We start from the raw sequence: 23489 nt of genomic DNA on the forward strand, positions 1-23489 counted from the left end.
TTTTCCAACATTTTACAAATGGTACCGAATGGTTCTTGCGCCATATTTATTACATTTACTTACTTTTTTTTTTTAATCTAAAAAAAAATATTACACCCTTAATACCATCCTGAGGAGCGGCTGTTTGAGTCTCATTAACAGTTTTCGACGCATTAGCATGCTTGAAGACAGCAATGACGTCAGTGCAACCAAAAATAGTCAGCAAACACATATTATATTTATGCTGTGAATATAAAATACTATTGCGACTTTCTAGTTGCGGTAAACTATCTGATTACTTGTGAGAACATTTAATTTAGATATGAGCATCCAGTATATAACCGATACTTACCGAGTACATACAAGCAAAACAAATAAACACAAGAACCATAAAAACGAAGAAAATAAAACAACGCCGATAACATTTGTTCACTGCTGACTTGCATATTTGAATATGGAAATCTATTGAGAAGGCCGTACCAGTTATATTATCAGCTAGAAATAATTATGTATTAACATACATTAATGTACTCCACATATACACACATATGTAGTGGGTCTAAGTGAGCATCGCTTCCGCAATGGCGCTGGAAAAGCACTTCGCTTCCGAACGTTGAACGCAAGAGCGTCGCACATAGTCCCACAAATACTGGAAGGGGCACTGGAAGATCATCAAATAACCATTGGAGCAGAAGTAGTAATAGCCGCAATTACGCGGGTGCGGTATATAATCGTAAACGCCGCGATTGCATATCAAACGCACTGGACGATCGTACTAAAAGCAGAAAAAAAAATGATTGTAAGTCGCAACACTGGCAAAACTACAACAAAGGAACACAACTAACCGGACAGTACATATTGTTTTCGCGTTCGCAATGCGACGTCATCTGATTGAAGTAACTGTGCCGCGGACAAAGCATTGGTATGGCAATACCGTTATAGCAGGCATAGTATGCGGCACAAGACTGCGTATTGGGTAGATACATGACATTTTCGAGGCCATAGCGCCGTGGACACAATGGTGTCTGTGCCATTGCGGTGGACGAGCCGGTGTTGCCGACATCGATACCATTTAGCGCCAAACCAGTTACAGCCTCGCTGCCGACAATGCCGCCACCAAATCCATTTACTAGCTGTTGCTCTTGTTTTGCTTGCTGTTGGCTTATCAATTGTCCATCGAAAATATTGACGGGATCAACACGCAAACCGTCAGTGCTCGCAACGCCCGAACCAAAACTTTGTTTACTGCTGTGCGGTTTATCTTCACCGGACAATTGCTGACCCACTTTACACACGACCGAGGCGCGTTCGTCACATTTACCCTCTTTCTCGTTGAAGTAGTTGTCAGCGAGGCATGCGCCTTCGAAGGAATTGTTGCCATCACAATAGATATATTTGGCGCAATCTTCCTGGCTCGCTACATACTTCTGTCCATTTTCAAAACCAATGCATTCGCGATAGGATTTGCCGCTGACCGCAGCATTAAAAACGGCCGCAAAGACAAGTAGTATATGAATAATCCATTTACTTGTTACCATTGTTGTTGTTGTTGAGTTCAAGGTTTTCCGTTCAATAATTTCTAAAATTTGTAACTCCACTCATCAATAGCGAAATTTGCCTGTTTACTTTGCGAATATCGAAAAATTACTGAAATTCACTTCTTTGACAATTTCGGTAGGCATTCTCAATTTCGGTGTCTTGTTATCTTCGAAAATTGCTTATTTGTTACTACCAGATATTTACCCCACATACCTACATAGACATATTTTTATCAAAATAGAGATACCCAGTTTCATCCTCAAAATTTTTGCAGTTATTTTGAACTAAATTCGTTGCAAAGTTCACACGTACCGATCACATCATTTGCATAACAATTCGATACACGACTTAATAATCAAAAAAGTCTAGTCATTCTACAAGTAAAATAAATCTCTTAATTTAAGCAATTTCCGGTGGAAATTGAAAAAAGAAGAAGCTGAAATTTTTACGCAAAAATGTGCCATATATTATATAATATTATTATTGGCTTGCTATATCTTGTCTCTCGAGGTTGAGATATTGTTCTTCAAAGCCAATTAGACTTATTTTCTTTTGTTTTTTTTTTTTAGGAGATCAGTCACGAACAACCTACTTCGAGCATACCTTTTATCACCTAATACTTAATATTAACTTAACGAAAGAAAGGAAGTTAAAATCGTTCATAATACATATTTAAGTTGTTCTTTGATTTTTTGAGTTCTCCGTAAGTGTATCAAGAAGATGATAGGTCGGTGAAACTGCATGGTTGTCACCCGCGACACCGCAAAACAACTTCATGGACCATTTTCAAAATGCTGGTGAATAGCAACAAAATCGACCAATTTCTTAAGCGGATGTTTACCGGTGATGAAAAAGTACGACAACCTAAACGGTCATAGTCGAATGAGGTTCAGCCGGTACAAACTTTGGCCAAGCCGAGGAGATTGACGGTAATGAATATTTTGCTATGAGTTTGATGCGATTACCTGGAAAACATATATTATAAGCTGCTGCAAGCTACAATTGGACCGCCGAAAGAAAGCAATCACCCAGAAGTGACAAGTTTTTGCCAATAGAAAATGATCAGACATTGCCAGACCGAACATAAATAGTAACTCAAATATCCGGAAACTTGGTTGGAAGGTTTTTATAGATCCATCATTTAGTTCGAACTAGGCAGCAAGTGATAATCACCTGCGGTTATGGCTATTCCACTTTTTAGTCAATAAAGACGAGAAGCTTCTATATTTTGAAGCTGCCTCTATCACCAAAGCGAATTTCTATAACCTCGTCCGCTAATGATTTTACGAGTATGACGTCAGGCAATAGAATCGATGACATGATCTCGGGACTAAACGACTATCTCTCCGACCTTCCCTGTTACTTCTCTGCGCCATCGAATCCACAGCAATCGTAGCATTACAGTCGAAGACTTTACATTTCCGACTGTCAAAAACCCACAGATCCGCCGGCCGTTCATAAACTACATATTGGTGCAGTCTCCGAGATGTAGTGAGACGCAGACGAAGAAGCTTAAGCACTGTGGATGTCTCCGATAGAATATTTGCACAGCGATGCCCGTATTTTTCTGGTCAAGAAACATAATAAACTCCTTTCCAAGCAGTTTCTGCTGGGAAATCATCCTTGCAGTCGTCTGCTTTAAACGGAGTCACATCTTATGATCATCAAAGGGTCTTTCTCTCGAAGTACGCCGAACAGGCTTCGAGAGTATCTAGAGAGAACCTCGCGCAACTTCGTTCTGGGTACTTCAACACAGTGAACTCCACGCTTCTTGGGCCTACCGTTATATAACTTCGATGAAACCAAGCACTGCAACAAGAAAAGAAACAACGATGTCTCTCAGAGTAATTTTATGAAATATCGCACTTCCAACAACTTGAAAACGTACTTTGTGTCGAATGTTGGAAAAGGCTCACTTTTATCAAAAAGACATGTGGTTGCAGACATGCCTCGTTCTGTACGACCTCTTCAACTGATAAAAATGAAAGATGCTTTAAAATTGTCAGGCAATTGCTAGAGGTATTGCAGGAGAGCTTGACATCTCTCGCAAGTTCTTTCGGACGATTTTGGTGGATATTTTGGGTATGTAACGCATTCTTGCCCGACTCGTCCCTATAAAGTTGAATTTTTTCATGAAGAGTACCGACTTTGGACATGCTTGATCGTGCGAATTCCGATCCCATGTCCATGGAGAGAATTATAACTGCCGATGAGATATGTGTTCATGAGTTTGACATGTAAAGAAGTCAACAATTATCGGAAGAGAAGGAAAAAAACGTGCCGAAATCGAAAAAAAAACACACCAAAACCGCTCACAAAACAAGGTGATGCTCATTGTTTTTTCTATATACGTAGCTTGGTGCATCATAAATTTGTTCCGGAAGAACAGACGGTCAATAAAAAGTTATATTTGGCGGTATTGAGATATTTGCCTGAGAACATATTTTGAAAACGGTCGGAATTATGAAAGAACAATTCATGGATTTTACTCCATGATAATGCACCTTCGCATCGAGCTTGGATTGTGAGCGAATTTAAAGCCAAGAACGTAATGAAAACCATCGATCAACCACCATATTCACCAGATTTGGCTCCGTATGATTTTTTCTTGTGCTCCAAATTGAAGTTAAACTTCCGTTTTCAGTCAGATCGAAGAGATAAAACATCGCTGAAGGAGCTGAAGGAAATCCAAAGTGTTTCAAGGACTGGAAAAGCCGTTGGCATAACATACATATAATGGGGATTACTTTGAAGACGAACCAATATAAATTGATGAAAAATTAAATATTTTGCGTTTGATTTACCAATTTCGAGTACTTTTTTGTACATTGAAACACACCAGTTGTTTTATGTGTTAATATAAGTATATATTTATAATATTTAGTAGATATGACTAACATTGTACTCTTATGCTAAATATTTATTTAATACACTAACAATATAAAAGTGTAACGCTTTACGCAAACACAAAGAATTGAAATACAATTAAAAAAGAAAAACAAAAAAAAACAATTAAAGTTTTCAATACAAAATGTGATAAGCAAATGAAGGCTTCACAATAAATGTGAAAGCAGAAGCTAAATGCATACATATGAGCAGCAGCAGCGCTGTTAATGCAATAAAGTGTGACCGCGAAACGGGAGAAGAAGGCGCAAACCAATACTTCCATACATATAAGTATAGGGCAAATGCTTATAAGGATTTCGAGACGCGGCGGGCTGCCTGCAGGACTGGAACACACACATTACAAGCTAACAAACGTCGCGAACTCCAAATTGAACACACACACGGCCACAGTTTCGGGTGGAGGGGCACACATGTGTGTCTGTATGTATATATGTTTGTGGATATGCTGGACCGTGGATCGCCGTGTACTTATTTCCAGTAGAAAAGATGGGCGCTGCGCACATCGAAGTGGTAGAAACGCAGCAACATGTAATCCTGCCATTTAGTGGGCAACAATCTGCGCCAAAACAATAAAGAGAAGGAAGAGAAAGGCGAAAAGGAAAACAAAAAACGTGAAAATCGTATGAGCAATGCAGTAAAGTGAATTAAAATAGAATAAATGCGAAAAATGCAACGGCAATGCGTTTCGCAATTGCAACATAATTAAATAATAACTGTTAAGTGTGGCATTCTTACCAACGCAGGCACTTTTTATGTACCGTTTGCTCTTCACTTTTTATTTTGCCAGCACTTTCTTAATTGAATTTAATTATTTGCCGCGTTGGCAACAATGGCCACACAGACACACACATTACGTTCGCATAAAAGCGTACTCACCTGAGCAGCCACACGGTGAGCGCGAATATTTTCGGCACGTAGACCATGCGCTCATTGTAGAGGACACCGCGTACGATCTTCTCGGCGACGTAGGGTGTCGGCAAGCCCGGATAACTGGCCATTATGCTGGATTTGCACACGAGCAACCAGCAATCAGTGTGGTTGTTGTTGTTGTACAGCACATGATTTCAGGTTAATCCAATTACACGCACGCGTTGGTTATAGCAGTTGGTGATTGTCATAAAAATTACAATATAAAATAATTAAGAAATCAATATGAATACATGGACACACAAGCATTTGGGTATATAGTATGTATGTATATCGGGTATATTTATGGGGGTTCCGTGTAAGTGTTCGTGCGTTTTGTAGCCATATAAGCACAGAAGGTACGCTAAAGTACAAGAATGTATGGCATGCGTATTGATTGTAGGCATACATGTCTATACATTGGGGTGGTGCTTAGGTATAGGAAGAAAATTTTAATACAAGTCTTCCATATGGCAACCCTTATTTTTATTGTTGCTATCCTGTGAGAGGGCTAAGGCGATCTATACAAGGCCAAACTCTGATTCTTCTACAGAAAGTCAAAGACTATTGTTCTTTTCTTTAAATATATACCAATAATCGATAGCATTACGGTGCCACATATAAATTTAAAGGATTAATACATAGAGGTTAAAAATTAGATAAATTCAGGTAGCTTTTAATTTTTTTTTTTTTTTTTGTTTGTGCTAAATTGGGTACATTTCAACGATTTTAAGTGTAAGTTAAAGCTTGCAAGATATCATTTAAAAGTGTTTTTATCATTCGAAAGAGTGTAGCTAAATGCATATATCGGGTTTTTCAATAAATGCGCTACAAAAGTAGGCCGATAGGACAGTAAACTACCCCATATTTTTCCCGCTCTTTTGACATTTTTCTTCAGTACGATTTGTCATTTCATCATGGAAAGCTATACGATCTAACAGCGAGTCGAAATTGTTAAAATTTACTACCGAAAAGCGGAGTCAGTGGCCTCAACTCAGCGCTACGTCCAATTTATAGTCGTCATAATTGTCCTGTCAAGTCAACCATTGAGGGTCTAGTGAAAATGTTCCCGTGCCATTGGGACAAAGACATACCCGTGGTGTCGAAAATAATGCTGCGCATCAATTGAGAAACACCCAAGTCAGTCTCTCACCCGTCGTTCTCAAGCGTTCGGCACCTCTGTAACGTTGCTGTGGCGAATGTTGCGAAAAGATTTTAGCCTACATCTTTATAAGATCGAATTGACGCAAGAACTGAAGCTGCTTGACCACTAGAATCGTCATATGTTGGTGAATTGGGCTGAATGATGATGAATCATCTTCAGCGATGAGGCTCATTTCTGGCTGAATGGCTTCATCAATAAGCACAATATGCGTTATTGGTCAGGCAGCAATCCACACGTACTCTATGAGTAAAAAAAACGGTTTGGTACGGGCCGGCAGCACCATTGAGCTATAGTTATTCCGTGATGATCAAGACTTCATAACTACCACCCTAGCTCAAAGGCTTGGATTTTTTTTTTTTGTTTTTTTTTTTGTTTTTTTTTGGGAGCGTTTATTTAACCTTTGATGCTTTAAACTATGTTTGACTACCCTAGTGTATATAGAAAGGTAAATCGTTTATGGAGAGTTAGGTCATTTAAGGCAATACAAATTGAAACATAAAATGAAAGATAGCTTCCAAAGAACAGTTCATAGTCAAGTTGAGATTAGATTAACTCTTCGGGGCTTGAAACTAAAAATAATTTGATTTAACTTCTGAGCATCACACCCTAATGTATGTATACAGAAGGTCGTGGAACATTATGTTAAGGTTAAGAATAACATAAACGCTCAAGGACTTCAAAAATAATTAATTGATTGACAACGCCCTAATGAATGTACATTTGTAGAAAGTTGTGAATCATTTTGTTAAGGTTGAGAATGGTATGACTAAACTATAAAAATATGAGTATAATATTAACGCTGGAGAGAATAAAACCAAGATATCATAATTTGACTTTTTACGGATCACACTAATGTATTTAAAAGTGTCAGGAATGGTTGTGTAGAAAGGTAACACTATAGTTTGAAGAGGTGAAAATTAAAAAAATTGTTTACTTTCTAAGCATCACCCTAATGCACGTACAAGCCTCTGGAAAACCGCAAAATTTTGCATACAAAGCATACTCTTGATTATTACATTCTTAGAAACTAACGCCACTCATACATACATATATACGAGCAGTAATGCGTTCCAATTTTTGCCTGCCACCCACATTCTTGCCGCACGGCATTAATTGCTTTTAACCTAGACGCATAACTAGCAGCTTATGTAATATTACTAAACATATGCACATGAACACATATCCATTATGTAACCCCGCTAACTTTGTACTATAATTATTGTTGTTGCACTCACCCCGCATCGCTGAGTAAGGGCAGATCGCCACTAGTCTTCATTAGATAGGCATTTGCCACGGTGGTGCGTATGTAGTCGCAGTCGGAGAGACGCAATTCGCCGCGCAACGCCTCCATAAAACCCAAAATGCCATACTTCGTGGCGGTGTAAATGCCAGCACCGGGCAGCGGTAACAAACCTGCAATTATGGAATTTTCATATGATTAGAAGAATTTCATGCGCTATGTGATGCTATGCCACGCACGTAATTAAATCGAAGCTATGTACATATGTGGGTATGTGGGTACGAGGGAGGCCAAAGCACATTTTCGGCGGTCGTAAACGTTGCTAAAATGCCGAAGATATTCACGTTGGAGTAATGAATGAAGCAGTTGAGAAGGTGTAGAAAATGAGATATTGTTCCTCATATCCTTCATTTTTCATTACATTCTTCAAAGTTTATTATTTAGTTTATTATTTTTCTTATAGTTTGGATGAAATCTTCTGATTTTTCACGGTATTAACCCCAAATAATATGTAACTGTCAAATTATCATCATGTCATAATGGGCCTCAATATAGACCCAAAAAATAAATTTAAGTTTGCTAGCAATCAAAAAGGCAATGCTAATACTAAGGATAGAAAAAATGGATTGAATCATGTGTAGAAGTTCACGCAAGTGAGGAAAGTTCTCTGATCGGCATTCACTTGGGAGTGGCCAGAAAGCAGCTCTCGACTTCCTTCCTTAGACCAAGTATCCCCTGGGTAGCCAAAGAACATCCGTTTAAGGGCGAGCTTAAGTCATAAGACAAAACATCCACAAGGTTGTGCGTTGGGTTTGAGACCCGCCACATAAAAAATGTCCGCAATGAAATGTAAAAATCAGCCTCGGTAGAGAAATCTTCCTTTTGATGACGACCACAGCAAACGTTCGAGCCGCAGAGAGTATAGAATAGAGAAAGTTCCATCTTCTTTTAGATCTTCTGTTAGAGTATTCAGCTGTTGACGTACGCCAATGATATTGATATCATTGACCTCAACAAAGGCACTTTTAGTTCTGCTTTCTCCAGACTGGATAAGGAAAGGAAGCAAATGACTGTGGTATTGAACGAAAAGAAATCTCCTGTAATCGAACAAAGAGTCTCAGGACTTGGGTCTCACTTCACTGTCGACAGTCAAAACTTCGAAGTCGTAGACAATTTCGTCTGTCTTGGAACCAGCATCAACACCAGAAACAATGTCAGCCACGAAATTCAACGCAGAATAACTCTTGCCAACAAGTGCTACTTTGGAATGAGTAGACAATTGAGAAGTAAAGTCCACTCTCAATGAACAAAGTCTAAATTCTATAGTTCACTCATCACCCCCATCCTGCTATATGGTGCAAAAGAATGAACGATGACAACATTCGATGAGTCGACGTTACGAGTTTACGAGAGAAGGATTCTGCGGAAGATTTTTGGTCCCTTGCGCATTGGCAATGGCAAAAATCACAGCTGATGGAACGATGAGCTGCACAAGATATATGACGGCACTGACGTAGTTCAGTGAATTAAGGGACAGCGGCTACGCTAGATTTTGTCGTCCGATTGAATGAAAACAATCCAGTATTCGACGCCCTGGAGAAGCAGAGGAAGAGAAAGATCGCAACTCCGTTGGAAAGGCCAAGCAAAGAATGACCTGGCTCCAATTGGTGCCAAACAGCGAAAGGAATAACGACGGCAAGCGGTATCAACGTCAATAAAAAAAAGAATAAGGACAGTTAAGTTGAGCAGTTTACGGCTGTTGCCAAGAGTTAACTTCATCATTTGGACTACTAAAATCAGTCATTTCAAAAGCCAGTAAAAATGTTTAGTTTAAACTTCTATATTGAACCTGTCACAAATTTGCCAAGGTGTTTCATTTTTGTTCCTGCCAGGTCACCTCTATGTATGACGGTATGAAATTCAATATGAGAAAGGTCAAATTCACGGAGGAAATAGTGCTCAACAAAACTTTTAAGACTCCTTTTTAAATAACTCACCTGCCAAAGCAGCCACGGCCACAACATGTCCCGATTTTCGTGCCACCATTTTCGGTAGAAACTCCTTAACGGTCTGCAACAACACGTAAACTTCGGTTAATACAGTTATGTTCTTAACTTCTACTATCTTGATATCACTCACCATAATATACGAGCCCAAATTGACCGTAAGTATGGTTTCAATTTCGTCATTGGTCAAATGTGGTGTGGAGGTCATAGGCATTAACGAGGCATTGTTGACCAATATTTCAACAGGACCCAATTCTTTCTCGACTTTCACCGCCATCAACTGTAACTCACGTGGCGACGAGACATCTGTCTGTATAATGAAAGAGAAGAAATATAATTTTTTGGAAATGCACCTTGACACAGGTGATTTCCATTATGCACAGAAGTCACGTAAATAAAACTCAATAAGTCAAAGAAAAATCCAGTAAGCGTAGCATACTTTTACGCGCAGTCATATGCAAATAGCCAAGTGGGTTCGAAGAATAACAGCCTTGCATGTAATTGGCTTATATTTACCGCTATAATTGAAAGGAAAGTGATTTCGCATGCATGTTCCTGTGTTTGTTTGTTCGTATGCATTTGTTGTTGTATGAACACACACTCGACGTCCTTGCATGGGCATTATATGCACGCCTACCTTATATGGTTTGGCCACGGCACCGGGTATTTTGGTAATGAGGTCAACAGTTTCGTAGCAGCCTTTCGAGTTCACATCCACAATGGCCAATTTGCAACCCTTTCGAGCCAACTCAATGGCTATTTCCCGGCCAAGGCCATTACCTGCACCGGTCACCTGCAGAGAAAACAGAAAATTTGCGGTTAATTTTATGCAAAAATAAAATCAAATTTATTTACAGTTCTACATACGTGGGATTAACTCTATTTACAGGGCGCATTTTGTACAAAAAGGCGGTGCAAAGAAAATCGTGCTTTTATGACTTCCCCGAAAGTCATGTACAAAATACATTAAATTGAAAAAATTCAAAACATTTAGAAGAATTATTAAATATTATCTTGGAATTAAGTTTGAAAAGCAACGGAACATACGCGATTAGCCGATTACCGTTCAAAAGTACTAGGGAATGGTACAAGCAGCACTGTTATTCTGTTATTCTATGCAGGCGCAGATGAAGGAACGTCGAGAGCTTCTTTTCTTCTTTGTTGGCGTAGACAGGGCCTTCGAAGCTATAACCGCGTTTACCACAGCGCGTCAGTCGTACTTCTATTTAACTATGTGGCGAGAATTGGAAGTTCCAAAGTAGCCAGATCCTTTTCCACCTAGTCTTACCAACGTAGAGGAGGTCTTCCTCTTCCTTGTACTCTCAGAGCTGGGGTGTTTTCAGCCAGTCGGCCAATATAACCTAGCCAGCATAGCCGCTGTCAGAATAAACCTTTCTCTCGTAATGCAAACTCAAATGTTGTCATCGTCCATGTTTCTGCACCATATACCAGGACGGGGATGATGAGTAACTTGTGGAATTCGGAGTTTCTGCGTCGAGAGAGGACTTTACTTCTCAATTTCTTATTCAATCCGAAGTACTATCACCTGTTGACAAGAATTATTCTGCGTTGAATTTCGAGGCTGACATTGTTGTTGGTCTTAATGCTGACTCCAAGATAGACGAAATTATCTACGACTTCGAAGTTAGAACTGTTAACAGTGACATAGGAGCCAACTCGCGAATGCGACGACAGTTTGCTTGATGACAGAAGTTATTTCGTCTGGCCCTAGATGGCTTTTCGTTCTGGAGTAGCCCGGTGGTGTGATGAATTTTTCTATGTTGGAATATAACACTACAGATAACCGCCCCGGCGAAGACGATTGTGCCACAGATACCTTTTCTACCACCCTGGCATTAAAGTTTCCAAGCACGATTTTGACATTGTGACGGGGACAGCTCTCATCGGTAGAAGACATATTTGATTGACCTTCGTTTGAGCCTTTTGAGTCCAGGAAGAAGAAATTCTTGGTGGACGATAAAAGACAATGAGCATCGTTTTCGCTTTGGATTTGCTCTTTCATCGACCAACCTCTTTCCGGCTCTCCAAAAAAAGCCTGGTGCTACCGAAATACACCACTTCTTCATTAAAAGGCTCTGTCATAGATTTACCGAATTCCACACAGAATTTAATCGTGTACCTCTGCTTTAATGAACTGCAGCCCTATTACTTTTCGGACAAACCCTGTATGTAAAAGAATCGATTCTGGCCACTCCCAAGTGAATGACACTGAGAAAGCCTTCTCCATTTGCGTGAACTTCTACACATTGCTTCACCCTCTCGTTTTCTAAGAGTCTTTTTTTATGCTAAAAACTCAGGAAAATTATCGCTTCGAAAAACCGGATATACTGAGTACTATTTGGAAGTAAAGGATAAACCCTTCTCCAAAAAATGGCGTAAAAAAATCAGGCATATATCTATAATCCATGTGTCAGCCTCGTTGGCATTTAAGAAAATATAAAATAAAATTTAAAAAAAAATCAAAGTTCTTTATATTCATTCAGTTTTCGCTAGAAATTTAGTTCATTCTTTCCTGTTACTTAAGTGCTTCCTTTAACTTCTAGCTAACTATATTCATAGTCATCATTACATACAAATTAAATAAATAAGAGATATGACAATCAAGTAATTTATGGTGCTTAAATCAATATATGCTTAAAGTAATATATTGTTTTAGCTTTCATAAAAATATGTACGTAAAGTAATAAATATTAGTCATAAAAATAATAATTTTTAATTAAAAAAAAAACCTCAATTATTGAAAAAATTGTGTAAAAAGTGTGTAGAGCAAATTGACCCCATTACATTTATTAATAAAAGTAAACAAAACTGCTAAGCAATTATACACAACTAAACACACACTACACAGGAATCTTTGATGCTACTGCTCAAGCTTTAACAAGTATTCTATATATACATATGCACCATGTATCTGTATATAGGTGGCCAACAGTGTAAGGCATGCCCTCATCGCTAACTCAATTAATGTCTTTTATGATGTAAATGTAAATGTTGCGCAACTCGCAGCCAAGCGCTCCAGTGCGCAGCCAACAATTCAAGAGTGCCGCCACCCAGCTTGACCAAGAGCGCACACCGCTGCTACAGGCAAACAACAGCAGCAACATCTTTATTATCAAGATGTTCATCATCAAATTAATTGCGCAGTCAGCTGGTCATCTGGCGGCCAGCAGCAACCAAGGCAATCCATTAAGCCCTCGCTGCGAGTCAAGCAGCCGCCTTCAAAGCACAGCACAGCACAACCGCTGAAATTGAATATGCCACATTCTGCATTTGCGGGTGTAGCGCTTCTTTTCATTTCCCACACACACGCACATACATATATGCATACACCAATACATGGCAGCATGCATTTGTTGCTCGTATTACTCATCCGCCCCAGCGTGCGCTCACTCAAAATGCCTCAAATAGCAAGCGAGTGGAGTGCAGTTATTAACTATGCATGTGCACACGTATGTATCAGTGTGTGTATGTGTGTATTTATAAATTGACATATTTGGCATTATATTAACATTTTGCAGTGGCCTTTGTCGCTAACCCCTCGGCGCTTAATTTAACGGCTGGCGCGCGTTTGTCTGTTTTTGTTTACCGTTGACAGCCAACACTCAGCACGAGTACGCTTGCTTGCCATACACACACATGCACATTTAACTACAATATGCTAATTACTCTTGTAATAAGAAAACAATTGAAAAAATTCCCATGTTTATCTTTCTTCACAATGATTTTTCTTATTTTTATCTCTTTTATTTCAATATTTACCACATTTTCCGTTGGTTTTACACGTTTTCTGTTTTTATTACATTCTTTAGTTATTTTAGCGCGTCTTTATTTTTCCTTCACATTGCTATTTCTGCCATTTTGCTTTCGTCGCATTTCGCATTTTCTCACTTTGTTGTTGTTTTCGACCTTTAATAAACTAGTTTAGCTTCTCTATGACTTTCGTCATTAACTAAGCATTTTGTTGAAGAAGCATAAAAAATACATTTTAATAGTTTCTTTTACAACCATTAAGCGTGCTAAATGATAGTCATTTGATATGAGTTAAAGAGCCTAATTGACATTAAATTTGCTGGTAATTAGTGCTCAGCAGTGTGCTTCGTTGAGCGCGAAGTTGGCAACGAGTATTTTTGTAACGAGTAACCTTAGCGAATTTTATATTGCAAAATGGAAGTTTGTATGCCCACCGTAGGCAGGTGTAACTTAGACTGATATAATATGTTCTAAAGAGTCACAAATGTTCGACTAAGGCTGTATTACTATATATTTAGACAAAGGCCTAAACGAAGTCAATTAGAAGCTTTCGACTACACAACTATTCCATTGATTAAATTAAACAGAGGTTATAAACAGCTTTTAAGGACTCCGTCACAGTATATGTATTATAATATGACATTGTCATCATATTCATTCTTCTTGGCGCTCAAGTGGATTAAGAGTTTGTCTATAGTCTCTCTTTGGTCTTATAGAAGGTTAATAAAAGGTTATATACATGGAGCTTTCCAAAGTAAACAAGACTTTTTGAATCTACCGCCCCTGGTGCATCCATTTGTCGAATTATTGCGTTTTAAGTATCAGTTTGTTTGTGCTATCGATGCGAAAATGAGCTTCGAACAAAGAGCCAACATTAAATTTTGTTTTAAAATTGGTAAAACTTTTACCGAAACGTTTCAATTGATGATACAACTTTATGGCGATGATTGCCTATCCCCTAGCAGTGTGCAAGAGTGGTTTCAACGTTTTCAAAGTGGCCGTGAGGACATAAATGACGATCAACATGTGGGCCAATCTAAATCCGTCATCACAGGAAAATCCATCGAAACCGTGCGTGAATTCATCAAAAATCAGCCGGAATTGAACATCTGCAAAAAATCGATTTATCGCATTTTAACAGAACTTTTGGGCTTACGAAAGGTGTATGCAAGGTTTGTTCTGCACAAATTAACTGACGACCAAAAATTGCTCAGAATCCAACATTCGAAGGACGCTTGCGACCGATTACTTGACCATAAATCACAGTTTAACCATTAACGACTTCCCGTATTCCCCGACTTCTTTCTTTTCGGCAGAATGCATTTGCTCATGAAAAGAAAGCGTTATGCAGACGTAGAGATCATTGAAAAGGCTTGCACGGGCATACTGTCGGCCATACCAAGCAATGAGCTAAAACATTCGTTCGACATGCTTTTGGGCAATAGAAAAAGCTGTATTGACGCAAAAGGAGACTATTTTTAAAAAATGAATTGATCTTTTTTTTAAGTCCTGTTTACTTTGGAACGCACCTTGTATGTATCAAGAGTGATCCATTTAAAGGCTCCCTACTTTTGTAAAGAAAAAACACAGATAATTTAAATTTAATGGAGCATGTTTATTATCATTCGAAAGGAGATTCTTCGGAAGTTATTGTTTGAAGATTATCTTTTATAAATGTTGACCGCGGTCCATCCATTCTGACCAATTTCCAATGACTCGTTCGAGCATTCCGACAGTAAAAGGCGAAAGAGACGCGTGATATTTTGCTCCAAAAACTGAATCGCATATACTTCAGATTTCACATATCTCTACAGGATAAAGTCTAACCGTGTGATATCACACGATCTTTCTTTTGGCCAATCCCACCAGTCCAAAACGGTGAATTCATCTGCTCACCGAAATGTCCTTTCTGTTAATCAATTGATTGATGCGACGTGTATAAAGTGGCGCCGTCTTGTTGAAAATCTCATGTGAGAGCACATAGGGCAACCTTGGGTCGCTTGGGAAGGTCAAACGGCTTCAGTTCTTGCACAAGCTGTATTTTGTGTGCTTTCAATTTACAATCTCGACGTAGAATGCGCCAAGTCGCTCCATAAGTCACTCCGAACTACTGCGAACGACGACGAATCGACTCACTGCCCTCGTTACAAATAATTTAAATAGGGTCGAGAAGGAGTTGACGACGAACCACGTCCAGAACGGCCATCAACATCAATTGATGATCAAAACGTCGATAAAAGGAAAGAAATTGGTGCTTAAGAATCGATGATTAATAGTGAGAGATCATACTTGCATCGTTTGGAATATCGAAGAGATCACTGAAAACCATTTTTAAATATAATTTGGGCCTAAGAAAAGTGAAAGCGCGATTACTTCCAAACAACAATCAATTTTTTCGAAAAACAGCGTCGTGGTAACGTCTGTGAAACAATGCTTTCCGACTACCAGGATGTCATGAAACGTATTATTATTGGCGATGACTCTTGTGTCTATGCTTACGATTCGGAAGCCGACGTTCAATCGGCCGAATATCGTGGCAAAGGTAAAAAAGCCACATTAAAACAGGTCAAAAAACAAAGTTATGTTGACAGTTTTCTTCAATCATTGAGGTGTAGTGCACTCAGAACTCCTTCCGACCGGCAATACGGTTTGAATATTAAAATTCGTTTGTGCCAAGATATTCGCATTAAGACGCTGGAATTATAGGCCAACAACCGCGATAATCCCCGTCGCCCACTGCTTTGATTATTCGTGAGTTTGTCTCCAAGTTTTTAACAAATATCGTGCCACAACCACCGTGTGACTTCTAGCTATTCAGAAAACTCAAACGACCGCACCGAGGAAACCGTTTTAAATTAATTGAAGACATTAATCGTGAATCGCCGCCTGCATTTCGAAAATTGACTAAAACAACTGTTTCGAGAATTGGAGAAAACGTTGGCACATGTCTATTGGGCCCAAAGAGGAGTGTTTTGAAGGGGACGACATAGATTTTCAAGAATTAATTACGAATTTTAAATTATGAAAAAACTCTTACTAATTTTTTCCTACAACAGTATTTCTTTGCAAAAATAAATTTATATTGTTTTTTACGTTTCAAATGAATGATTTATTCGGTAGATTCATGTGCGTACACGGACAATAGCTTGGCAAATCATGTTCGGAATAATGCAACAATGCAAAAATAATCAAATTCCGCCATTTCTTCAAAAACCGCACGAACATAGTTACTAGACCCAATAGTTGACCATTATATTATATAAGAGTGCTTTATGAGGAATCATGAATACAACTTCTCGAAAAAGTCACGTCGAACTAATTAAAGACATGGTAAACATGTCAAAGCTTCATTATCCATGTAAACTTCTAATACAACAAATCATACGCATGTTAAAATTGAAATTTAAAACAAAATTAGGCAATATTATAAACAATTCCAGTGACTGGACACGTCTTGCCAAAACTCAACGCAACAATAAAAATTTGTATTTGCTTAAATGGAGATTTCTACTTGGCACATATTATATGTACGAGTAAATAACTATATCCATATACATATGTACATACATATATATATATTTTCGTATGAATGCATGAAGTGATTGAATGATTGAATATAAAAAGCATCTAAAGCAGCTCGAATATTTAATATTCCAAATGAACCGAAAATATGCGCATCTACAGCTCATCATGCTAATTGACGATGCCATACAAATCGAATTAGTGCTCATAGAATTCAACACAGAACGGAAAGTATTGAGAATTTAGAATCACTGAATATTTTGTGACTCATCTACAACCCGCTCAAATCTAAAAGCACGTGATCTACACTTGGGTAAGTTTACGAAGGCAATGCATTTGACTACAGTAGAGTTCAACTAGACACTCTCTGGAAGAATAACATTTCTTCACAAATCTATTGAAATCGGGCGCTCTATAGTTGGTTAGCTAATTGATTGAGGCATTTCCGAATTGCTAGTTGAGTGTCTGAAATAAAACCAGAATTTCCCTTACGGGAACAGAGCAAGTGAAGTGAAGTAAAACCGGTAAATACGGTACTGGTAAATTGTTCCCTCTTATATTCTGAAATTTTTTTACAATCAAATGGGTTTGGATTACTGTAACATAGAATAGAGTTGATCAAGATAGTTGATACGGTAAAGATATGAAACGAATGTGTTGCACATAAGTTGGAATGGGTTAGGTTAATCTGGTAGGTCTTTGTCCTTTGCGATACCAGATGGAGTTCACTTGCTAAGTCCATCCATAGCTCAGGATGCCTGCATTTGACGTGAATTTTAACAGGTTCTGCGGCCTCAGTACCGATATCCTCCAGTGTATCATACCGTAGTCTTGCCAATGCGGGGCAAGTGTACAAGAGATGCTGCATTGTTTCCTTGCTCTAGACATCCAGGTAGCTCGTTACATCGGGTATTCTTTTTCTTTACCATGCTTCTGTCCAGATCGTCGTATAGACAGTGCACGTTATCGGATGACCACTCTTGGCAATCTCGTCCATCATTTCATTGTCCTCGATGCCTTTGTGGTATGGCACTCAGTAGAAGTGAAGTTGCTTGCTTCTGGCAACACATTCCACTGCTACCCTGCTACTCAAGACACTTCTGGCCGATATGTGATACGCGATTTTTGTTGAAGATACCTTTTATCAAAATATTGATTTGGTATGCAGGCTCTGTGCAAAGGAAGTACGAAACGACCTCACAATCGACCGATTGACACGAGGATGACAAAAAAATGAATAGAAATTATTGCGAAAATGCAACGAATTGCTCTCACATCTACCGTGTTCATCGGATCTATATCGACATTCTCCTGTCTTCAGCGCTCAAAAGAATGCAAGCTGGGAAGTAGCTTCCTAGTCGAATACCCAATATGAAGTAGAAGTTTAAGTGCACAACAAAAATGATATTGAGCCGTTAGAATATCATTGTATTTCGCTCGATAGAACTTTCCAGTTATCTTATCTTATCTTACCTTATCTTAATCTTATAATAAGATAATGATGACTCTACCGGTTTATTTTACCCCAAATTATCTGCATAACTAGCTCCGAACACACTAGTTACCAATTGACATTATTATAGACTAGCTTTCCTCCTTGCGTTTTTAATTTTCAACCACTGGGTGAACTGAAACGTGAAGAGATCAACGCCTACAGACATACCTCTACATAAATAGAGGTAATATCGACAAGCACATATCGTTAAAAGCAAGTTCACCCAAAAAGCCGGACAACTGTCCGCTTTGAGACATTGAGATCGATGAGTGAGTGCTGCCGAAACGTCATTAACTGGAAATGCGCTGTTGACACATACAGCTCAGAGACGCGCAAACGAGCTGCCAGCACAAATGGCATATTCTTAGCGAAGCTCCCGTATAGCATGAATATGATGAGAATGAGTTACCGATTGGCTTTGAGACCAACAATTGTCGAGTGCTGTGTGTATGAATTTGAGCGATCGCGTCACGAAGAAACAGGTTTCTATTGAGTTTTGCAGCAGCACGACATATAAATATAGACATATTTATTCACACATGCGTAAAAAGCAAGCAGTAGGGTGGCGGGGTTGGGAAATAAAATATGCATAGTTTAGCACGTCTGTAGCGCAACATTCCTCAAGCCGTTGTCGTTTCCCGGGACTGACCTTGAGCACTTGTCTCATTTGCCAAGCAAAAAAACACACCGAAAACGCGCTTCGCAAAAATTCAATACCGTCACGCTTACTCACTTGCCTCCAGTTGAATTTATAAAAAATAAATAAATGTGCTGTTAATTAAAGTTGTTGCTCGAATAAACAGAAACTTGCTTACTTTAATATTCAAATAAAAACAAATCTGTTTTGTTTTCCGCTATAGTCGGGACTACCAGTTAGTTGACGGTCAACAAAACCGATAGAGTTACCAAATTAATTATGAAAACAAACAAGCACACACTACTGTTACATGGACACACATACACATATGTATGTATGTATGTGTTTGTAACTAATTTTTATTAAATGAATAAAAAGACAAAAGTTTGTATACAATTGACAAATAAATATTTTCACTTTTGTTTTCATGCTTTGCTAAGCGGTTAACAGCGCTGTGCCACACCCAAGAGCTGCGTACTCGAATCAATTTTTTGCTAAGCGTGTTTTGAAAAATTCTTATTAAAGTCGCTGGCATGTTATTTAGTGTAGTCATGACCAGTGACCCGATATGCTAATACATTTAATTGCTTTTCCGAAAAGTTTTCTCAGTAGAAATGCTTACAGGCATAAAGTTGTATGCACATATGTGTTCAGTATTTAGAAATGCATACATACATGTATAGGCGGGTCCATAAGCAGCCAGCACGCGCTACATATATTATTATTAAGCAAAACATTATGACATCTAATTTGGGGAGCGGCTAATATCTCAGCGCCTGCTTGCAGCTGTTGGTTACACACGCATCGTTGCGTTCAGTCAACCCCGTGAATTCGAAATGAATCTGATGACCTAATCGCTATCGGGAATGCATAGGTAAAGGTGTTGCGAAGAAAATATTAAGCGCAATAGACATACTATTGTAAATTTGTATATTATTACTTGATTTCCCAGGGATAGTGGCTATTTATTATAAACTTCATTTTATTTTTTGTTAATGTATTCATCAGCTCATCGCTATTAGACGAAAGATAAAGAAATAATAATAAGATATTACAGCTCCTAGAACGACTGTTGATCGCAGTTGATCTGGAGATTAATGTCAATGTGTCCGCGAAAAATTCAATTTCTAGAAACTCGTCAGTTATATACTGCTGTGATCAAATTGAAAGTTGAATTTTTAATTTATATTTTTTTTCGAATCAGTAAATTTTTTGTAAGTTGGTAGTATGTGTTGGTGACATCTGTGCTAAATTTCACGTCAAAACAGTGTAATAAAAAGGTACCCAGAAATTGTAAATAAGACGCAAACTATTTAATTATTATTCAATATTTATTTGATCGCCCTCACAGTAATCCCCACCAGATGTAATACACTTATGCCAACGATTTTTCCAGTCCTCGAAACAAATAAATACTTTCTGGGATGCCCTTCAGCGGATTCAGCGAATTTTGTTTTATGTTGTTGTTGTTGTTGTAACGATTATCAGTCCCCGTTGGGATGGTGAGGGTTATCAGTGTTGTCGTCGATGTCATCTAACGGTAGGCCCAGGAAACGTGCTGTTTCGACGGGGTCGGACCAAAGGGAAAGGGGTGTTAGATGGGTGGGGTTGGTTGGGCATGCAAAGAGGTGGTCAGTGTCATTAGGAGACTCGTTGCATGCAGGACATTCGTTAGGTATGTCAGAGTCTATTCTGGATAAGTAGGAGTTTAGCCTGCTACAATTAATTTGTTAATTTTGTTTTATCTCTTCGAACGACTGAAAACGGGCTCCACGGAGCGCCAATTTCAGTTTGGCGAACAAGAAAAATCGCAGGGAGCTAAATCTGGTGAATACGATGATATTCATTGCTTTTTTAATATTTTCATCAGTTAAAGAAGTCGATGTCCCATGTCGGCCCTGTCTTCGGCGATCTCTCGACCGTCTTTAAAGACTTTGTACCACTTTGTACCTTTTGTACCAAAATACAGGATATGGTTTGGGACGATCGTCGATTGACTAAGAGAGATTTAGTATAGGCTCTACACATCTCATTAGACAGTGTAACCCATATTTTAAGTGAAATTTTGGGTTTTAGAAAGTTGCGTCTACAATGGGTGTCGCATTCGTTAACAGTGGAACCAAAACACTTTCGCAGCAATATTTGCAGCGTTTTAAAAAGGATTAAGTTGATTTTGTACGTCAATTTATCACTATGGATGAGAACTCGGTCTATCACCATGATCCTGCACCAAAACAAGAATCTAAAAAGTGGTGTGAACCTGTAAATTCGACTTCGAAACTAGTTCGTGTCCGGTAATCGACCAAGAAGGTTATGGCATCAGTTTTTTGGGATGCCATATATTTGAAAACTGGTAAAACAATTAATTCTGAATATTATTGCAACCAATTGAAAAAATCCTCTTTCATCGGGACAATGCACCGTGTCACAAGAGCATTTTGAGAATGAATACGAATCCACGAATTGAAGTGCGAATTGTTGGAGCATCCACCGCATACATTAGATTTGGCCACCAGCGACTTCTATTTCTTTCCAGAACTCAAAAAATTCATGCGTGGCAAGCGTTTTTCATCAAATGAGAATGAGACGACCTCTTGCTCTTACTTAAGTTTTAATTCATTTTCTTTTAATCGTAAACACTTTAAAATATGTCCGACATTGTGATTTTCTCTTAACATCAGCAATATCGATTCGCAAAGTCATCCATATAAAAACCACTTCTCCCACGAAATAAATAAAACTTGAAATCGTTGACGTTTCTATGTCGCATAGCGTCACATAAAGTAAGTGAATCGCTTCCGTTGCTCATTAAAACTTTCCCAATGGTAATATATTATCTATTTTTTTGCACAATTGACATTGATACTCTCACCGCGCCACTTTGCCAAGCGCTTACACCACTCCAGTGTTCCCCCACCATTGCTTCACTGCATGGCATGCTTTCGCAAGACGCTTGACGCGCACCTGTACCACATTCCCCCCGCGCACACACACACCCACCGTGCGCTACTAAAATTTCACTCACCACAGCGACTTTGCCGCGCACATCCTTCGGCTTCTCGCCCAGCCCAAACAGGTAGTCAAGCAAATGCTTCAGAAACACGGCAAACAGGATCAGCGGCAGCAGCAAGAAAAAAACGATCACCTTCAGATTGTAGATGCCACGCGCGGTCTCATCGTTGCGTTGCGCATTTCTGGCCGCCGTCGTCGTCGTCGCCGTTGTTGCTGCTGGCGTCGGCGTAACGGAGACTGCCGTGACGGGCGCGGTTGCTGGCGTCGTTGCAGCTGCTGGTGCTGAGGCAGGCGCTGGCACGGCGGTGGTCGTACGCGTAAAAGTCGTTACTTTTGCCGTCTCCACCATTTTACTTAAAAACTTTGGCGCTTTCAGTTTGCAAACGAAAAAATATTAGAACTGAAACGAAATTTATTTTTAAACACAAACTTTGCGGCACTAACTGCGTCTGCTGATTTCACTTATACACTTATTGGCCAACTACACTCAGATCTCGCAGAGTCTACGCACGCACTGTCACCTAAAATATGATTTCGAAATGTAGACGCGTCGCGCTAGCGATCTTGTTTCTCAAATATTTATTGCCTTTTTGTTTTCTTTTGCGCTCGCTTGTTATTATTTATAGTTTTCGCTTTACTTTCCGCTGGAATTTCTTAACTGTTTTCTGTTATGTTCATTGTGTGAAAAAAACTATGTAACTTTATTGGTGTTGTTGTAACCCAAGTGATCTTGGCGTTGGTAAGCGAGCGCGCGCTTTGGATCTCGACAATCTCGCCCGTTCGACGCGTAAATCGCAATTGTCGCACCGCCTGCCGTCGAGCTGGTTGCATTCATAAGCGCTCCGAGTGCCATTTGTAATGTACACAAAAACAATTTCTACTCAACTCTTTGAATTTGGCTCAAACTTTTTTAATTATCATAATTTTTCTTTTCTTTGGTGATTGTACTCAATTAGGCGCGTCTGTAAATGGTGCCCGCTTTCCTGCCGGTCAATCAGGTTGTCAGCAAAGAGCCACAAATGGCAAAACTCCCCGCAAAGCTTCTCGATCTACAACAAAACAACACAAAAAAGGTAAGTCAATAGTCTCCGCATTGAGTGTTAGACTGCCGCGGTGTGTGCTGTTGTTTTTGCTTACTTTTTTCATTCTCACTGCCGCGCCGCTGTTATCTTAATGTTCGTGTTATGTTGGTCGGCTTGCCTGGTGTCTTGGCCTTGTCGTGAAATTCAAAACGCTGCACTCACGCGCTCGGTGAGCTTCTCCAGTAACGTTCGTTGCGATCGAGTGGTTTGTGACGCAGCATTCGATTA

General features: G+C 39.1%; 2 protein-coding genes across 2 annotated transcripts; both read right to left on the reverse strand.

Moving 5' to 3' along the window:
* Nucleotides 1-462: 462 nt before the first annotated feature.
* LOC108970599 lies at nt 463-1557 on the reverse strand. The gene is made up of 2 exons (XM_018936081.1): nt 825-1557; nt 463-754 (listed from the first exon to the last, which is right to left on the reverse strand). The coding sequence occupies exons 1-2, from the start codon at nt 1515-1517 to the stop codon at nt 539-541; spliced, it is 909 nt and encodes a 302-aa protein (XP_018791626.1). The 5' UTR covers nt 1518-1557; the 3' UTR covers nt 463-538.
* A 2841-nt stretch (nt 1558-4398) lies between these two features.
* On the reverse strand, nt 4399-23042 carry LOC108970893 (estradiol 17-beta-dehydrogenase 11). Its single transcript, XM_018936593.1, has 7 exons — nt 22193-23042; nt 10380-10535; nt 9876-10052; nt 9734-9806; nt 7732-7909; nt 5302-5427; nt 4399-4981 (listed from the first exon to the last, which is right to left on the reverse strand). The coding sequence occupies exons 1-7, from the start codon at nt 22526-22528 to the stop codon at nt 4894-4896; spliced, it is 1134 nt and encodes a 377-aa protein (XP_018792138.1). The 5' UTR covers nt 22529-23042; the 3' UTR covers nt 4399-4893.
* Nucleotides 23043-23489: the final 447 nt, after the last annotated feature.

The sequence above is a fragment of the Bactrocera latifrons genome, unplaced genomic scaffold (genome assembly GCF_001853355.1).
Source record: "Bactrocera latifrons isolate USDA-ARS-PBARC rearing strain unplaced genomic scaffold, ASM185335v1 scaffold_107, whole genome shotgun sequence".
NCBI lineage: Eukaryota > Metazoa > Arthropoda > Insecta > Diptera > Tephritidae > Bactrocera > Bactrocera latifrons.

What these genes read in the sequence shown, in the direction of transcription:
- LOC108970599 (XM_018936081.1), bottom strand. Translation starts at nt 1,517, where the DNA reads ATGGTAACAAGTAAATGGATTATTCATATACTACTTGTCTTTGCGGCC. An exon ending in AAAACAATATGTACTGTCCG is followed by an intron (nt 755 to 824) that starts GTTAGTTGTGTT and finishes TTCTGCTTTTAG; the next exon opens with TACGATCGTCCAGTGCGTTT.
- LOC108970893 (XM_018936593.1), bottom strand. Translation starts at nt 22,528, where the DNA reads ATGGTGGAGACGGCAAAAGTAACGACTTTTACGCGTACGACCACCGCC. An exon ending in ATTTGGGCTCGTATATTATG is followed by an intron (nt 9,807 to 9,875) that starts GTGAGTGATATC and finishes GTGTTGTTGCAG; the next exon opens with ACCGTTAAGGAGTTTCTACC. An exon ending in CCCTTACTCAGCGATGCGGG is followed by an intron (nt 5,428 to 7,731) that starts GTGAGTGCAACA and finishes GTGCAAATCCAG; the next exon opens with CATAATGGCCAGTTATCCGG.